Source organism: Sinohyriopsis cumingii, chromosome 18, assembly GCF_028554795.1.
Source record: "Sinohyriopsis cumingii isolate HCF-2022 chromosome 18, ASM2855479v2, whole genome shotgun sequence".
In the NCBI taxonomy this organism is placed as follows: domain Eukaryota; kingdom Metazoa; phylum Mollusca; class Bivalvia; order Unionida; family Unionidae; genus Sinohyriopsis; species Sinohyriopsis cumingii.
Genome location: NC_142978.1, coordinates 16,110,746 through 16,125,196, shown reverse-complemented (window position 1 = coordinate 16,125,196; position 14,451 = coordinate 16,110,746). Strand labels below are relative to the sequence as shown.

The following is a 14,451-nucleotide window of genomic DNA, read 5'->3' as shown; positions in this document are numbered from 1 at the left end:
TTAAATGGCTTAAAACGTTGGATAAAACTCACTGCAACCAACAGGCAGTCTGTGTGAAAGTACTGTTATCTTCTCATCAATGAGAATTGCATGTAAATATATGATAACTATATATTTGTCTGTAGTCTGCATACTGGAAATAGGACCAGAATGTTACTATACACAAAAGGGCACCATCAACCTTCCAAAAATAGAGAGATCATGAAGTTCTTATGTGTATCAATATGTATTGTATCGCAGGCTGCATATCATTAATTGTATCAATATGTGGCATAGGTGTATCGTTTCCCCCTAATGCCAGTGTACTTTGATTTGACAGAGTTCATATTAAAATGATAAGATAATTTTTAGTTGCAACTTTGGGGGGGGGGTACCCTACTTTAAAAGTGCCTTCCCTGGGTCCCATGTACATTTTAATGGAACAACCATGAACAATGGTCTTACCATGTCAATTTTGTTTCCAACCAGCATTTTGATGACTTCATGTTTTGTTGAAAATGTTTCTAGCTCATTCAACCAGGCATCCAACTTGCTGAAAGACTGTCGACTGGTGACATCATACACTGCAATAACAAGATATAACAGCTACGATAATGAAACATGTAAAGTGACAGCTAAAAATCAAACCTAGCTGTGCATAAATACCACTAAGATCACAGCGATCTACATTGGACAGTGTATGGTTCTATCAGCCATAATCATCAACATATTCCCTCTGACTAAGATTAAACCCTGAATTTTACCAAGATTTACCTAATGGCTGAAATATGCCTCTGTGGTGCAACAATAATGGGCAAGACACACTCCATTCCATTATAACCAGAACTTCTTCCATGTATGACCACTGCAAATCGGCATGTTCTTATTATACATATTACCCCATGTTGCCACAACCTTGGGCCTACCCCAAAATCTGTGACATTATTTACCTCACTGTCATGACAGTGGGTATCAATATATCCTGATGCTTCAGTATGGGAAACACAAAAAGGAGCCAGCACAGCAGCAGTCTAGAAATGCTCCTGGGACAAAAAGTATTAAAGGCAGGAAGTCACATTACAGCTGATTAATAGGTCATCATGTGGTAACCTGGTTCTATATATATTTGACTGAAGTGTACCAGATACCAAGACTAATCCTTGACAGCAGTTATCCATTATTAATTCTACTTTTCTGTTAATATGTACAAAGCACTCTGCCTCATCAAAAGATTTTGGATGGATGATATACTTCACGATATATATGTTGTCTGAACTGAGGCCTGGTCGAACAAACTGACCATTTAGATGTTACATTTGCTCAAATAAAAACTACACTTAAACACAACACTGTTTCTATTTACCTCATGTGTTTCCCAATGTTCCTTTCAGAAGCAGTTTAATTTTAAAGCTGATGCATCTTTAAAAAAGGGCAAGTGCATGACCAGACAGCTATCCTGACAAATGGTGATTGACAATAGTATGCATAAAAATTTAGGCCCACAAGTCCAAAGTTGTTTAGTTCATATGATTAAAATGTTTCAATATTTACAATCAAGATGACTGACATTAAACTCTAAATTTCCATCTGACAGTGTATATTACACATGTCATTTTCATAAAGAAAAACATTAAGACACTATTAGCAGAATATGCTTTACAATGGAACACCCAATATATGCTTTACAATGGAACACCCAATATATGCTTTACAATGGAACACCCAATATATGCTTTACAATGGAACACCCAATACATGCTTTACAATGGAACACCCAATATATGCTTTACAATGGAACACCCAATATATGCTTTACAATGGAACACCCAATACATGCTTTACAATGGAACACCCAATATATGCTTTACAATGGTACACCCAATATATGCTTTACAGTGGAACACCCTATATATTCTTTACAATGGAACACCCAATATATGCTTTACAATGGAACACCCAATATATGCTTTACAGTGGAACACCCAATATATGCTTTACAATGGAACACCCAATATATGCTTTACAGTGGAACACCCAATATATGCTTTACAATGGAACACCCAATATATGCTTTACAATGGAACAGCCAATATATGCTTTACATTACAATGAAACACCCAATATATGCTTTACAATGGAACACCCAATATATGCTTTACAGTGGAACACCCAATATATGCTTTACAGTGGAACACCCAATATAAGCTTTACAATGGAACACACAATATGCTTCACACTCAAAGACCCAACAGCTTTCTGAAAGGACAAATATTTTGTCACATGCTATGTCTCATCTGCTCCATCAAGGCATAATCCAAGAACCTTGCAAAATCCATAGAACAAGAAAGTAGGTCACTATGACTACATTTGCTGGCAGTAAGCAGTGCCCTCCATAATGAATACACCCATTAAGCATTGTGACTAGACATACAAGTGTCAGCAAAACTGAGATCAATGCAAAAATTTGACGACAGTCATGATAATACCACTTGACAAATTGTTTTCTAAGTCTTACCTATACTTTACAGTGAAACAAACTTCTGTCTCCAAAAATACTGTGATCTACTATTACACTACAAAATGGGGAAATGACAAGAACTCTATGGAGGAATTACTTTAATATGCATGGTAAAATATTTATTAAGCCCAGATCATTGTTATGACATTATAAGTTTATCTGCATGTTATGCTTAAAAGAAAGTTTTATAATAAATAAAAATCTTTAAAAAAGAAAGTAATGAACGCTTAAGTCTTTTTGTATGACTAGAGTATGCATAGCATTCGGCATCTTAAGTGTGAAAATATTCAAAGTCGTCTCACTCTTTACAAAGAAAAATACCCAAGTACAACAATTACCTAATATAACTCCCTGGGCACCTCTGTAGTAGCTGGGAGTTAGGGTACGGAACCTCTCTTGTCCAGCTGTGTCCTACAAGAAAATAAAAGTAAGGCTATATGCAGATAAAGTTGATAAATTTACAAAGTTACCAAAGAACAGCTGAAAGGCAATATTATGATGCTGCTTTCTGATGAATATCTCCTGAAAGAGATGAATTAGAAACTCCTAGCATAGCAGGGAACAAATGACTAAATTAATCTCAAAGGGTTAGTTGACTACAACAAGTAATATGGAACATATATGATGTTCAAAAACTTACATACTGTACCTTCACATTGGTGAAAATGCTACCATCAGTATCTGCTTCTGCAGCTGATAAACTAATTGCCATCATACATATATATGCTAATGCTATATACAGTAATTGCTATCATACATATATATGCTAATACTATATACAGTAATTGCTAACATATATATATATATATATATATATATATATATATATGCATGCTAATGCTATATACAGTAAATGCTATCATACATATATATGCTAATGCTATATACAGTAACTGCTATCATACATATATATATGCTAATGCTATATACAGTAATTGCTATCACACATATATATGCTAATGTTATATACAGTAATTGCTATCATACATATATATGCTAATGCTATATACAGTAATTGCTATCATACATATATATGCTAATGCAATATAGACTAAGTGGGCATGTATAGAATGTTGCAATCAACACCATTATTCATTAATGCTTTAAGTCTGAGGAGTTATTTACTGTTGTGTTCAGATATAATTTAAGAAGAATCATTTAAATTATTCTTTGGAGTTACAAAGTGCTCATTGACTTTCAGACTAAAACACTGTTTACGGATTATTACAAACTCATTCAAAGACATTCCAGATAATATCATTGTGATAAATCAAGATCAATGATACATAAAACTAATCATGACTATTTGTACTTCAGCACATTCAAGATTAGAACTCATTTGGAACACTATACTTTTTGACTTGTAATAGAAAATTTAGGATTTTTTGGAAATTCATTCTCATTACTGAAAATTCCTATAAAAGTTTCACTTTGTATTCTCTGGAAACAAGTTTTACAATATGTATGTCAAGCCCTTACTGAAGTTCCACAAGCCCTGACAGTTCATATCTGTCGACTCTCAAGCTGGGAGAAAAACCTCCCAATTTTTGGCAGAACTCCTAAATATTAAATTATGTCTGTACATTTTTATTTCTCAAAAAAACCAACACATAAATAGATATATTGTATGCAATCCACAGATGCCATATAGTTTTATCACGTGAATACTGCAGTAACGAAATAATTAATATCACACTACAAAGTTTTTTTTCTTCAGTAAATATTATGTTAAGATTAAACATTATTCACATAAATTTAAGATTTTTGAAACCCCTACAACAATACTATAGTTAAAAAAAAAAATTAAATACAAATTGTCACAAATTAGTTTCAATCCCATGAATACTCAATGAATGCTGTGTAATTTTCTCTGCAAGCAAAATTGCATCTCCATTTCCACAAAGAAACTGTGCCAGCAAACACCTGGCATTCCTCTACTGTACATGTAAACTTTAATTACCATGATTAAATTAAAAGTAATAAAAACAAAATATACCACGCAGTATATGTTCCCCCAAAGAACTAATTCAGAGTGAATATTTTATTCAGTAAACAGTGTTACATTCCTAAAGAGTTAAACCTAAGGAAATAAGGTGGGATATAAAACACGGGATAAACAGTTGCCCCATGTATGGTAACTTGTGACTGCAGATTTGAATGTGATCACTGTGTCTTTGTGTCTAAGTTCAGTGGGCAATTCACTCCACGTTGCTGGGCCCTGGTATGCAAAAGAACCCTGTCAATATGACTTTGTTTTCATACTTGGAATAATGAGTATACGACTGTCAGAAGAGGAGCATAAGTATCTTGCTGGTGTGTACACATTGGTGAGGTCGGATAGGTATGTTGGACTAGAGTCTGACAGTGAAACGTAGCACAGAGAACAAATTTTGTGTTTGATTCTGGATCAAATGGATAGCCAGTGTAGGGTACAGAGCAGCGGGGAGGTGTGCTCTAATCGTGGTACTCTAAGTATGATCCAACCAGCTGTGTTTCGAACTTTTTGAAGTTTCTGGAGCAGATATTGAGATGAACCAGACAGAATTGAGTTACAATATTCCAGTCTTGAAAGTACTAAATGAACACACAAGTGTTGTAGTGGCATCAACTGAAAGAATGGGACTAGGAATATGTTCTGATGTGATGCAATTTATTGATGTTATGTATGAGAAGTAACTGATACCGTGCTTTTATTATGACATTGTTTTACCATACAAGGACGTATGAGTATTTTGATGTGAATGAATGTGTGACCGAAGAAATTTAGTAGCTGTTATCTGATGAAAAACTGGGTGTAGTAAGAGATGAGAGGGCTTAGGAAAAGATTGTACCGTCCATGTGTTTTCACAGGAAGCATTTTGGTGGACAGAACTTCCAGTTCAGTGAGTCTCGAGTCTCTAAGAGGGGAAATGGAAGTAAGACTAGCAGGTATAGAGTTGAGAAGGAGGAGGGGAAAAAATCAAGAAGAAATTGGAGGAGGAGGAGGACTATCGAGTAGTTGGTGGATAGAAGGAATTTGGAAGAAGTCGGAGGAAGAGAAGGAATTGTAGAAATAGGAGAGAAGAATACACAGACATGTAGAATGCAAGGGCAAGATGTTAAACTATCTCACATTACAAATCAAAAAATGCTAAAGGCTATCACAGGGTCAAGCGGAAGGAGTACTTGATTACTGAACTGTCATTAAATTGTTATTAGCTGAATTTCACTTTTTTGCATACTTAATCATTTAACCATCAGCATTGCTGACTGGTGGCTTGGATCTTTACATCTATCTTTCACTATTTAACTTCCAACCAAATCAAGCCTGGGTGTGACTTCTATAATAATTTAAATAAATATAGGAATTACACCACACCCCACACCTACCATAGTGATGGCTAAACAACCTGTCATGCCACACAAATAATATTCCAAACTGGGACCGACTGGAAATTCAATCAGTATATTTGTCAATGGAATTAATAAAAATTCAGGATGAGACCAATCAAGTCTCATGACAGTTCTAAACTGCACAAAGTCTGTGCAGCACAGTATATACATGACATTAGCTAGCATGTGCAGCACAGTATATGCATGATACTAGCCAGCATGTGCAGCACAGTATATGCATGATACTAGCCAGCATGTGCAGCACAGTATATGCATGACATTAGCCAGCATGTGCAGCACAGTATATGCATGATACTAGCCAGCATGTGCAACACAGTATATGCATGACATTAGCCAGCATGTGCAGCACAGTATATGCATGACATTAGCCAGCATGTGCAGCACAGTATATGCATGATACTAGCCAGCATGTGCAGCACAGTATATGCATGGCATTAGCCAGCATGTGCAACACATTATATGCATGACATTAGCCAGCATGTGCAGCACAGTATATGTATGATACTAGCCAGCATGTGTAGCACAATATATATGCATGATACTAGCCAGCATGTGCAGCACAGTATATGCATGACATTAGCCAGCATGTGCAGCACAGTATATGCATGATATTAGCCAGCATGTGCAGCACAGTATATGCATGACATTAGCCAGCATGTGTAGCACAGTATATGCATGACATTAGCCAGCAAGTGCAGCACAGTATATGCATGACATTAGCCAGCATGTGCAGCACAGTGTATGCATGACATTAGCCAGCATGTGCAGCACAGTATATGCATGACATTAGCCAGCATGTGCAGCACAGTATATGCATGACATTTCTTTTAGCCAGCATGTGTAGCACAGTATATGCATGACATTAGCCAGCAAGTGCAGCACAGTATATGCATGACATTAGCCAGCATGTGCAGCACAGTATATGCATGACACTAGCCAGCATGTGCAGCACAGTATATGCATGATATTAGCCAGCATGTGCAGCACAGTATATGCATGACACTAGCCAGCATGTGCAGCACAGTATATGCATGACATATTTTTTAGCCAGCATGTGTAGCACATTATATGCATGATATTAGCCAGCATGTGCAGAATTGGATCTGTGAAGTTACAGCTGCAGGCATTTCCAGTAGGATTGGCCCTTTCAAACTAAACAAAACTAAAATGAACAAAATTGTGTGCCTTCTTTAACTCATCCTACAGACTAGTTGATTAAAGAAAACCATTTTTTGATACAGAAATGCTAAGTACACTCCAGGATAAGAATGGTGATGAGCTTGGTGTTAATTATAAGAAGAGATTCAGGGCAAGATTTATCAATCTATCAATTCTTGAGAGAACAAGTTAAGTCTTAATTCCAATAAATTCCTTTCCATTCTCGCTTATGGAAGTACTGATAATGCATATAAGATACCTGAACAATTGTAAACTAAAAACCTCCGATGTAATAACCTGTATAATATCAACCAATGTTTCAGAAAAATTAAATTCTTTTAACAAATAAATATGTTGTTAATTATTCTGTTTCTTATATTGATTAAAATGCATGCATTGCATCAAATCCTGACAAGTTATTTAAATCTAGGAAGAAGTGTAAAGGTAGTGGGATAAATGAATTTTCTGAAACATTTCTCCTGGACAAGTGGATGAAGGAAAAAACATTTGCTCAGCCTTAGTCACTGCAAAACTACAAAGAAAACTTCCTTTTTAAAATGAACTGTGATGACCAGATTTTCAAGAAGGCTGCCTTGGTGACCATAATGGTTGTCAGATCAGCACCATTTTTATTTACAGCCATCTAGACATCGTAAGAGTCTTCTGTTTAAAATCCAATGTCGCTATATCTTTATAACTAGGTAGAGAAACGATAAGATTTTCATGAATGCCAGATGAGATCAACCAGATACCCTAAAAAGTCATCAAGTGAAAACTTAATGTTGATATGACTTTCTGTTAGGAGGTGTAACAATAAGAAGAATTTCAAGATGGCTGCTTTGGTGGCAATAACTGATATCAGAACAGCACCATTTTCATTTATGACTAACTTGGGATGAAAAGTTTCATGGCATTCTCCTAAGCAGCTTATGAGGAGTAGCAATAACAAACTTATACCAATGGATGGATGGACCACAGGCCATCCCATAAGCTCTTCTGGTCTATAACCCAAATAATTGTATACATACCCATATTGCCAATTTTGCTCCATTGCCATCAACTGTCAAAGTCTTTACCTTAAAGTCTACACCTGCAACAGATTAAACAGTGATAAAGAAATATTTCCTGTAACTAATTGTAAAATAAAAACACAACCCATGTCATTGCATTCTGAACCAACAATATAAACCAATCCAGTTAATTCAAAAAGGGTTCAATACAGTGATTTTAGACATAACAGTGATTGTTCATTGATGTGAATATAGAGAAATGAATATTGTTTGGTTGTACTCCAATGTTTGAATATGTTATCAAAATGAAAACTGGATCCAACAAAATCAAAAATGAGGTGGGACGATCAAATGATTGCTTCAGACACATAACATTCATGCATGGCATGGTGTAAGGTGCAAAATAACCATGTCTGCACTACATCCAGGTTAACTAAATGACAGTATCTCGCAAATAAAAATCATTATTTGAAAATACCTTTACTGTAAGTGCACATGACATTCTTTTCACTAGCATGGGTTAAAACAAAATATTATTAAAGCAAGTTAGTGCTGCATATACAGTTAACCTGCAAACATCAATGCCCGTTTGTATCAATTAGGATTACAGATGACAAGCAAATAAAAGCAAAGGTGGTGAATAAACACAACTGGCAGAGATGCAATAAACTCATTTTTTGAACTCAGTATATCAAATACAAAGGTTATTTTGTCATAAAGCAATCTGACCTTCGAAGACAACTTTGGATTCTTTTAAGCGTGCCAACATATGAAATCCAACTTTGGTTCATTTTTACCAGTATTCACAGGAATTTTGAAAATAAATTGAGACACTGGAACAGTTTTTAAAGCAAAACAATATTATGCTTCGTGCATGGACATTGATGACCCAGCATTTCCCAAAAGATTTGGACAAGAAAATTTTAAAAAATCATTCTATGAAGTTATGAAAGCAAGAAGAAAATTTTATTTTTGCCGACAATATGATCATTAACATGGATAAAACTCTTGTGTACTTTGACCTCTTTTCTGGATGGACTGTCAATAAGATGTGGGTTGAGAGCGTGAGAATTTGTGCAACTGGTGCAGACACAAAATTCTTACTTTAGTCCTTGTAGTTTCCGTTCCAGGAGATATGTTGTCAGCAGCGATAATTTTTCATGGCAAGAGGAAGATAAAATATATTCATGCACCGAAAGTATGGATTATGTGTGCAGGAGAAGGGTTGGGTTGATGAGATGATGCTGCAGTGGATTAAAATGTTTTATCTCAAGTACTCAATTTAATATATTTTTTAAATAAAATTTAAGTTTGAGTGCATTTTCTGACATACAATTTTTGAATGATTTAAAAGGTGTTCCACAACTTATGACTTGAAAAAACGATGTGTCCCAGATCATAAAATGCATAAAAAATTACTTAAATAACTTTATGGTGTCCCAACAAATACAGCATCATAAAATGGTAAACATGGTATGCAGGCTGGGCTATTAATCTTCAATCTATATGATATCGCTGATTTTTATTTGTTTGGCCAATATGATTATGTTTATCTGACATCAGGATATATTGCGCTGTATTGAAAGACCACCACCTCTGCCAAAAACTCATGGTCTCCCAAGATCAGTCATAACACTAAATAATCATTGCATCAATGCACTGAGAATCTGGTCTTCCAAGACAAGTGTTCTCTCATAGCAGTGGCCTTTCAAGACAGATTCTACTGTAAATGATAAGATCACTAGTTCTACACCATGCCATATCTAACCTGTATATGGCAAAATGTTAAAGCTGCTAAATGTTATTACTATCAAGACAAGAATCCAGCAAATAAACTTCAGACACAAAGACAGACAGTAATACCATTCCTAAGCTTAGTCGCTTGACTTTCAAAACTTTAACTAGAATTTTACCACTAATGTTGTTACTGCAAATGACACTGTTAGAAACATAATATATTTCTCTGGGCTTAAGATAGAATTGCTGACAAATGCAAATACATGATATGATACGTGTGAACAGTGTACGTGTGTATGATTAGGATTTTTAATGTAGCTTTAGCAATTTTTCACAGGGTTAGCAGGCATATTTCTTTCAAAATTTTCAAGGTTCAAAATCATGTTTGTCAAGGTGAATTATTACATTATATTAAAGGTTACATAAATGAAACTGTGTGTAAACACAAGTTAATATTTACTATTACTCCTTATGAGGAACATTTCTTGCAAACTTATTTATTTTTTAAATAAAAAATAAAACAAAAAGTCAGTAGTATGGTCATTGATATATTTCCCATTAATATTAAACATCCTACATCTTGGGATTTGAATAATGTAGTCACTGAACAAAGTTCATTTTACTCTGTCTACATTACACTATTTACAAAGTCCAAAATATTTTAGAGTGAATATTTCAGTTCTTGTAGCTTGTCATTAAGCTGTTTTTCAAGAGCTCCAAGTTTAGCGATTTTGTCCTTTTCCTTTTTCCTCAAATCATTTTGATGTCATGATAAAGGAAATTTTCCTATGGATCTTTGCTTTCAACACATAGTCATCAGCAGCAGCTGTTGTTGTCTTAATGTCTTTTTCAGTACCTTCATTTCTTCTTCACTCATCCCCATAAACAAAAAAGTAAATATATTTGTTGTTTATGTTACTGCTTATTTAAAAAAGCATATGGATATTGTAAACTATTTCATATTAGATATATTGATATTTCTCTCAGCTTAGCTGTATTCTATATTTTTAGATTTATCTTGTTCATTGCAATTATCGTCTGTCCTATTCCCATTCAATCCCAAATTAAGACTATATACAGTTTCTATTTTAAAACTTGAATCTCTTTGTTCAAAGACATGCCTCATTCATCAAAACTGATTTCATGCTGAAGGCTTCTTGTTTTGCCTGTATTAAGCGCCATCACAAAAGCTTGTTTTTTTCCCCCAGCTGCATGTGACAGTGGAGCACTCTCTCCCATTGCATGCAAATCAATAGCCTTATGGTATAATTTGCATTTTGCAATGCTCTTCTGAGAAAGATCTCATAATCCAAACTTTATATTTTTCTTCATCATGCCACCGAAGTGGGAATCAGCAGCCAGCCATTTCAAAGCGAACGATTCAAATTTAAACCACTGCTACATCCGTGCTTTGTACAATCGAAAGTTCAAACTGTACAATTAGACAGTGGCCAGTTGTGGAAAAACTTAGCGAGATTGTTTTTTGTTGTTTTTTCACCCTTTTCATTTTATCTAATTCTGTAAAATGAAAACTATTTATTAATTCCTTTTGGTTTCATGAAAATCAAGGCTTTTCAAAGTACATGTACCAAGAAAATATTTTGAATTTTCAAGGTGTTTCAAGGCCTTGAGGAAACAATTCATTTTTCAAGGCTTTTCAAGGTCCCCTATGGACCCTGTTTTCAGCCATATTGCTATGATGTCTGCAGTGTGGTAGATAGAGCTGTCTCTAACACTGGGGCATCATGCCACAGACATGTTGCATGATGTCCTACCCAGTCACATTATCCTGACACCATGCTGACCAGTCCTAATACTAACTTCTTAATGCTGAGCGCCTATCAAGGCAGCTGTAAGTACCATTTTTAGAAGTCTTTGGTATGACTCGACTGGGGTCAATACATGTGAACTGAGAAGCATAATTTGAACTGGCAAAATGAAAACTAGCTACCCCACCCCAACTTCATTAGCACTGCAAAGTACCAGTGTTAATTATTGTGCCTTATGAAAAACATACATTCAATGTGAACTTATTGCAAGTATTTGCTATTTTTGTAGAAAAGTTAATGGAAAAAATATTTAAATTTCTAGAATCTATTTGGTCTTGTGAAGAGCAATGTTAGGCAAAAATACAGGCAGGCTTAATTACTGTTAACAATTATTAAATTTGGTGTTTTTAGGATACGATTATAGCTGCAAAATTAGTTACAAACAGTGGCTTTCACAACACATATGCATTTTCAGTGGATATCTTACATTTTACCAAAGAACAATCTTATCGGGTTCTTACCTATTGTGGCTGTTTGTTCGGGATCGAAAGTGTCATCTGTGAACCGTAGTAGAAGACTGTAAATTGAAAATATAAGTGCAAATCAAAAATGAAGACTAAAATGAGAAAGGAAATCTAATCATATGGTAAAATGGAACGGAGATCTAAATATGCGCCATATCTGCATATTCTGTGCAAGAAAAAATACATATAAAAAAATTGTTTAAGACTGCAATTTTAAGCTTTTAAGCCAAAATTGTCCATATATTTCTCTCCTGTTTGAGTTTGGAGAATTTGATCGCACTGCATCAAGTGACAAGGACAAGCCTTTCATATTCTGTGTACATTGGAAATCACAGTACCTGACCTAATTTTGGTTATTAAACTTTTTGATGCATTTTCAAACATAAACATCTTGTTGGTGAAAATCCATCTGTTATCATAGGTCTGTGTTTTACACTGATCAGAAAATACTGTATGAAAATCGAATGATCCCCCACCCATAAGTGCTAACTATGGAGTCAAATACACATGGCATTACAACTTTGTTGGAATATCTGATGCAAAATCTGTTCTTCATACCCATCAAAATTTGATATTAGCTAACTGTTCTATATAACATTTATGTCTATGCATATATTGAATTTGCTTGTATGAGTGTGAGAAGGTACTTCATGAGTGTTATTCAAATTAAGAATAAGACAACTTTTAAAAAAATTACAAATTGATCAGGTATGATATATGAGCAGTTGCAGATTTTATTATTTCATTCAGTTCTGTTGGATGGAATGATCATCACTAATCATGACTACTAAACTAAGTATTGTGCAACATGCCTAGTTATGGTAAATATTATATATATATATATATATATATATATATATATATATATATATATATATATATATATATATATATACATTTACTTCTCTACAGTGGATTCTATGGTGCATCAAATAGGGAAACATTTATTTGTACAATTAATTACATATTTGTTTTGATTTAATGACATTTTTTGATATTTTTAATAAAGTTATTAATATTATTTTTGTACACTGTAGTCAATTGCCAAGACATGGGTGTAATACTAACAGAAAACAGGATACATAAAAGGTAAAAATATTACATCAAAGTTTTACCCTTTTGTACATTTTGGCTTACAATCATAACAAAAGGATACCAAGAAATGGTTGAGAGGTTTAAAGTCAAGCCTCAGTAACTAAAAGACTATAGAAAAGTAAACTACCAACTGTAGTGGAATAGATAGATGTACAGCATGTACAGAAAGATATGTGAGCACAAAATATCAACAAATTCAAGACTGTTAAAGTTTTTCACTAAAAATTGTCATCATCATTATTATTATTACCAAACTACATATATAATTGTCTTCATCATAAAAAAGCTGCTTATTGCCTTGTTTTAGGAACTAATGTCAATGTAGTTCTTGTGTGAGAAAAATCAATTTTATTTGCAAACATATCTACAGAAAAATTGCTCATGTTGAATTTCTTCAAGTTCTATACAAAATCTACTTCTCCTTGCCGCTAAATGGATTATTCGTAAGTGTCAGTAACACTTCCTTATCACTACATATTGCCAGCAGCTTCTCGTGGGTCGGTGGTTCTTCCCTGGGTTTTCCAAGATTCTTCCTCCACCAGTTATACTGGCCGCCATGTATAGCCTATCCTGTGCTGAAAAATGGCGTTAAACCCTAGAACAACCACAACATTATCAGTACATACTGGCTCCTGTACTGCATCAAAGTCAATGGACAAAAGGTGTGGTATTTTCTTTTCTTATGAGTTATTCCTTCCTACTAAATGTTGTAGGATACTTAACCAAGAGAAATGAGGCATCAATCTTTCCATAACTGTCAGCTATTTCTTCGCTGTCCGTGTACCATCCCCCCACCCACCATTACTGTAATGTGCACTGCACTGCCAATCGCCCTGAAATAATAATCACTCTTTACATTTCCCTAAACTTCAATTTAGAACTGCCCTTTTATGCACACCTTGTGAACCTGAATGCAAAATATCACAATTTGTGTTGGTCAAGTTTATTTCTCGGACTCCTTTCCATCGAAAGTCAGTTTCAAGTTCCGAATCAAGGTGGAATATGGCCCAAGATAACAACTATACCAGTAACGTCTACAGTATTTATATTTATGTTAAGAAAGTTGAGTAATTTCTCCTAGAAACAAAGTGTATCTCATTACCTTGATTTACCAACACCACTTTCTCCGATTATTAAGATTTTCAGAGTGGTCAGTACTGAGTGGTCGCTCATTGTTATGTCAAAAACTAATTAAACACTGCGTAAAAGGGTTTGTTGTCATTTCAGTCTCATTTAGCAAGAAAATGGCGTAATCCACCACAAAACTG

General features: G+C 34.6%; 1 protein-coding gene across 1 annotated transcript in view; it reads right to left on the bottom strand.

The window, feature by feature from the left end:
• The window catches only part of LOC149776144 (ras-related protein Rab-18-like), a 28,665-nt gene extending 14,222 nt beyond the window's left edge, over positions 1 to 14,443 (bottom strand). The window contains exons 1-5 of the mRNA XM_089942432.1: positions 14,286 to 14,443; positions 12,086 to 12,141; positions 8,077 to 8,138; positions 2,836 to 2,908; positions 445 to 563 (exon numbers count right to left, since the gene is read on the bottom strand). Of these exons, the coding sequence (XP_089798558.1) occupies positions 445 to 563; positions 2,836 to 2,908; positions 8,077 to 8,138; positions 12,086 to 12,141; positions 14,286 to 14,356 (381 nt within the window). The 5' untranslated portion in view covers positions 14,357 to 14,443. The remainder of the gene's footprint in view (positions 1 to 444; positions 564 to 2,835; positions 2,909 to 8,076; positions 8,139 to 12,085; positions 12,142 to 14,285) is intronic.
• Between the last annotated feature and the right edge of the window lie 8 nt (positions 14,444 to 14,451).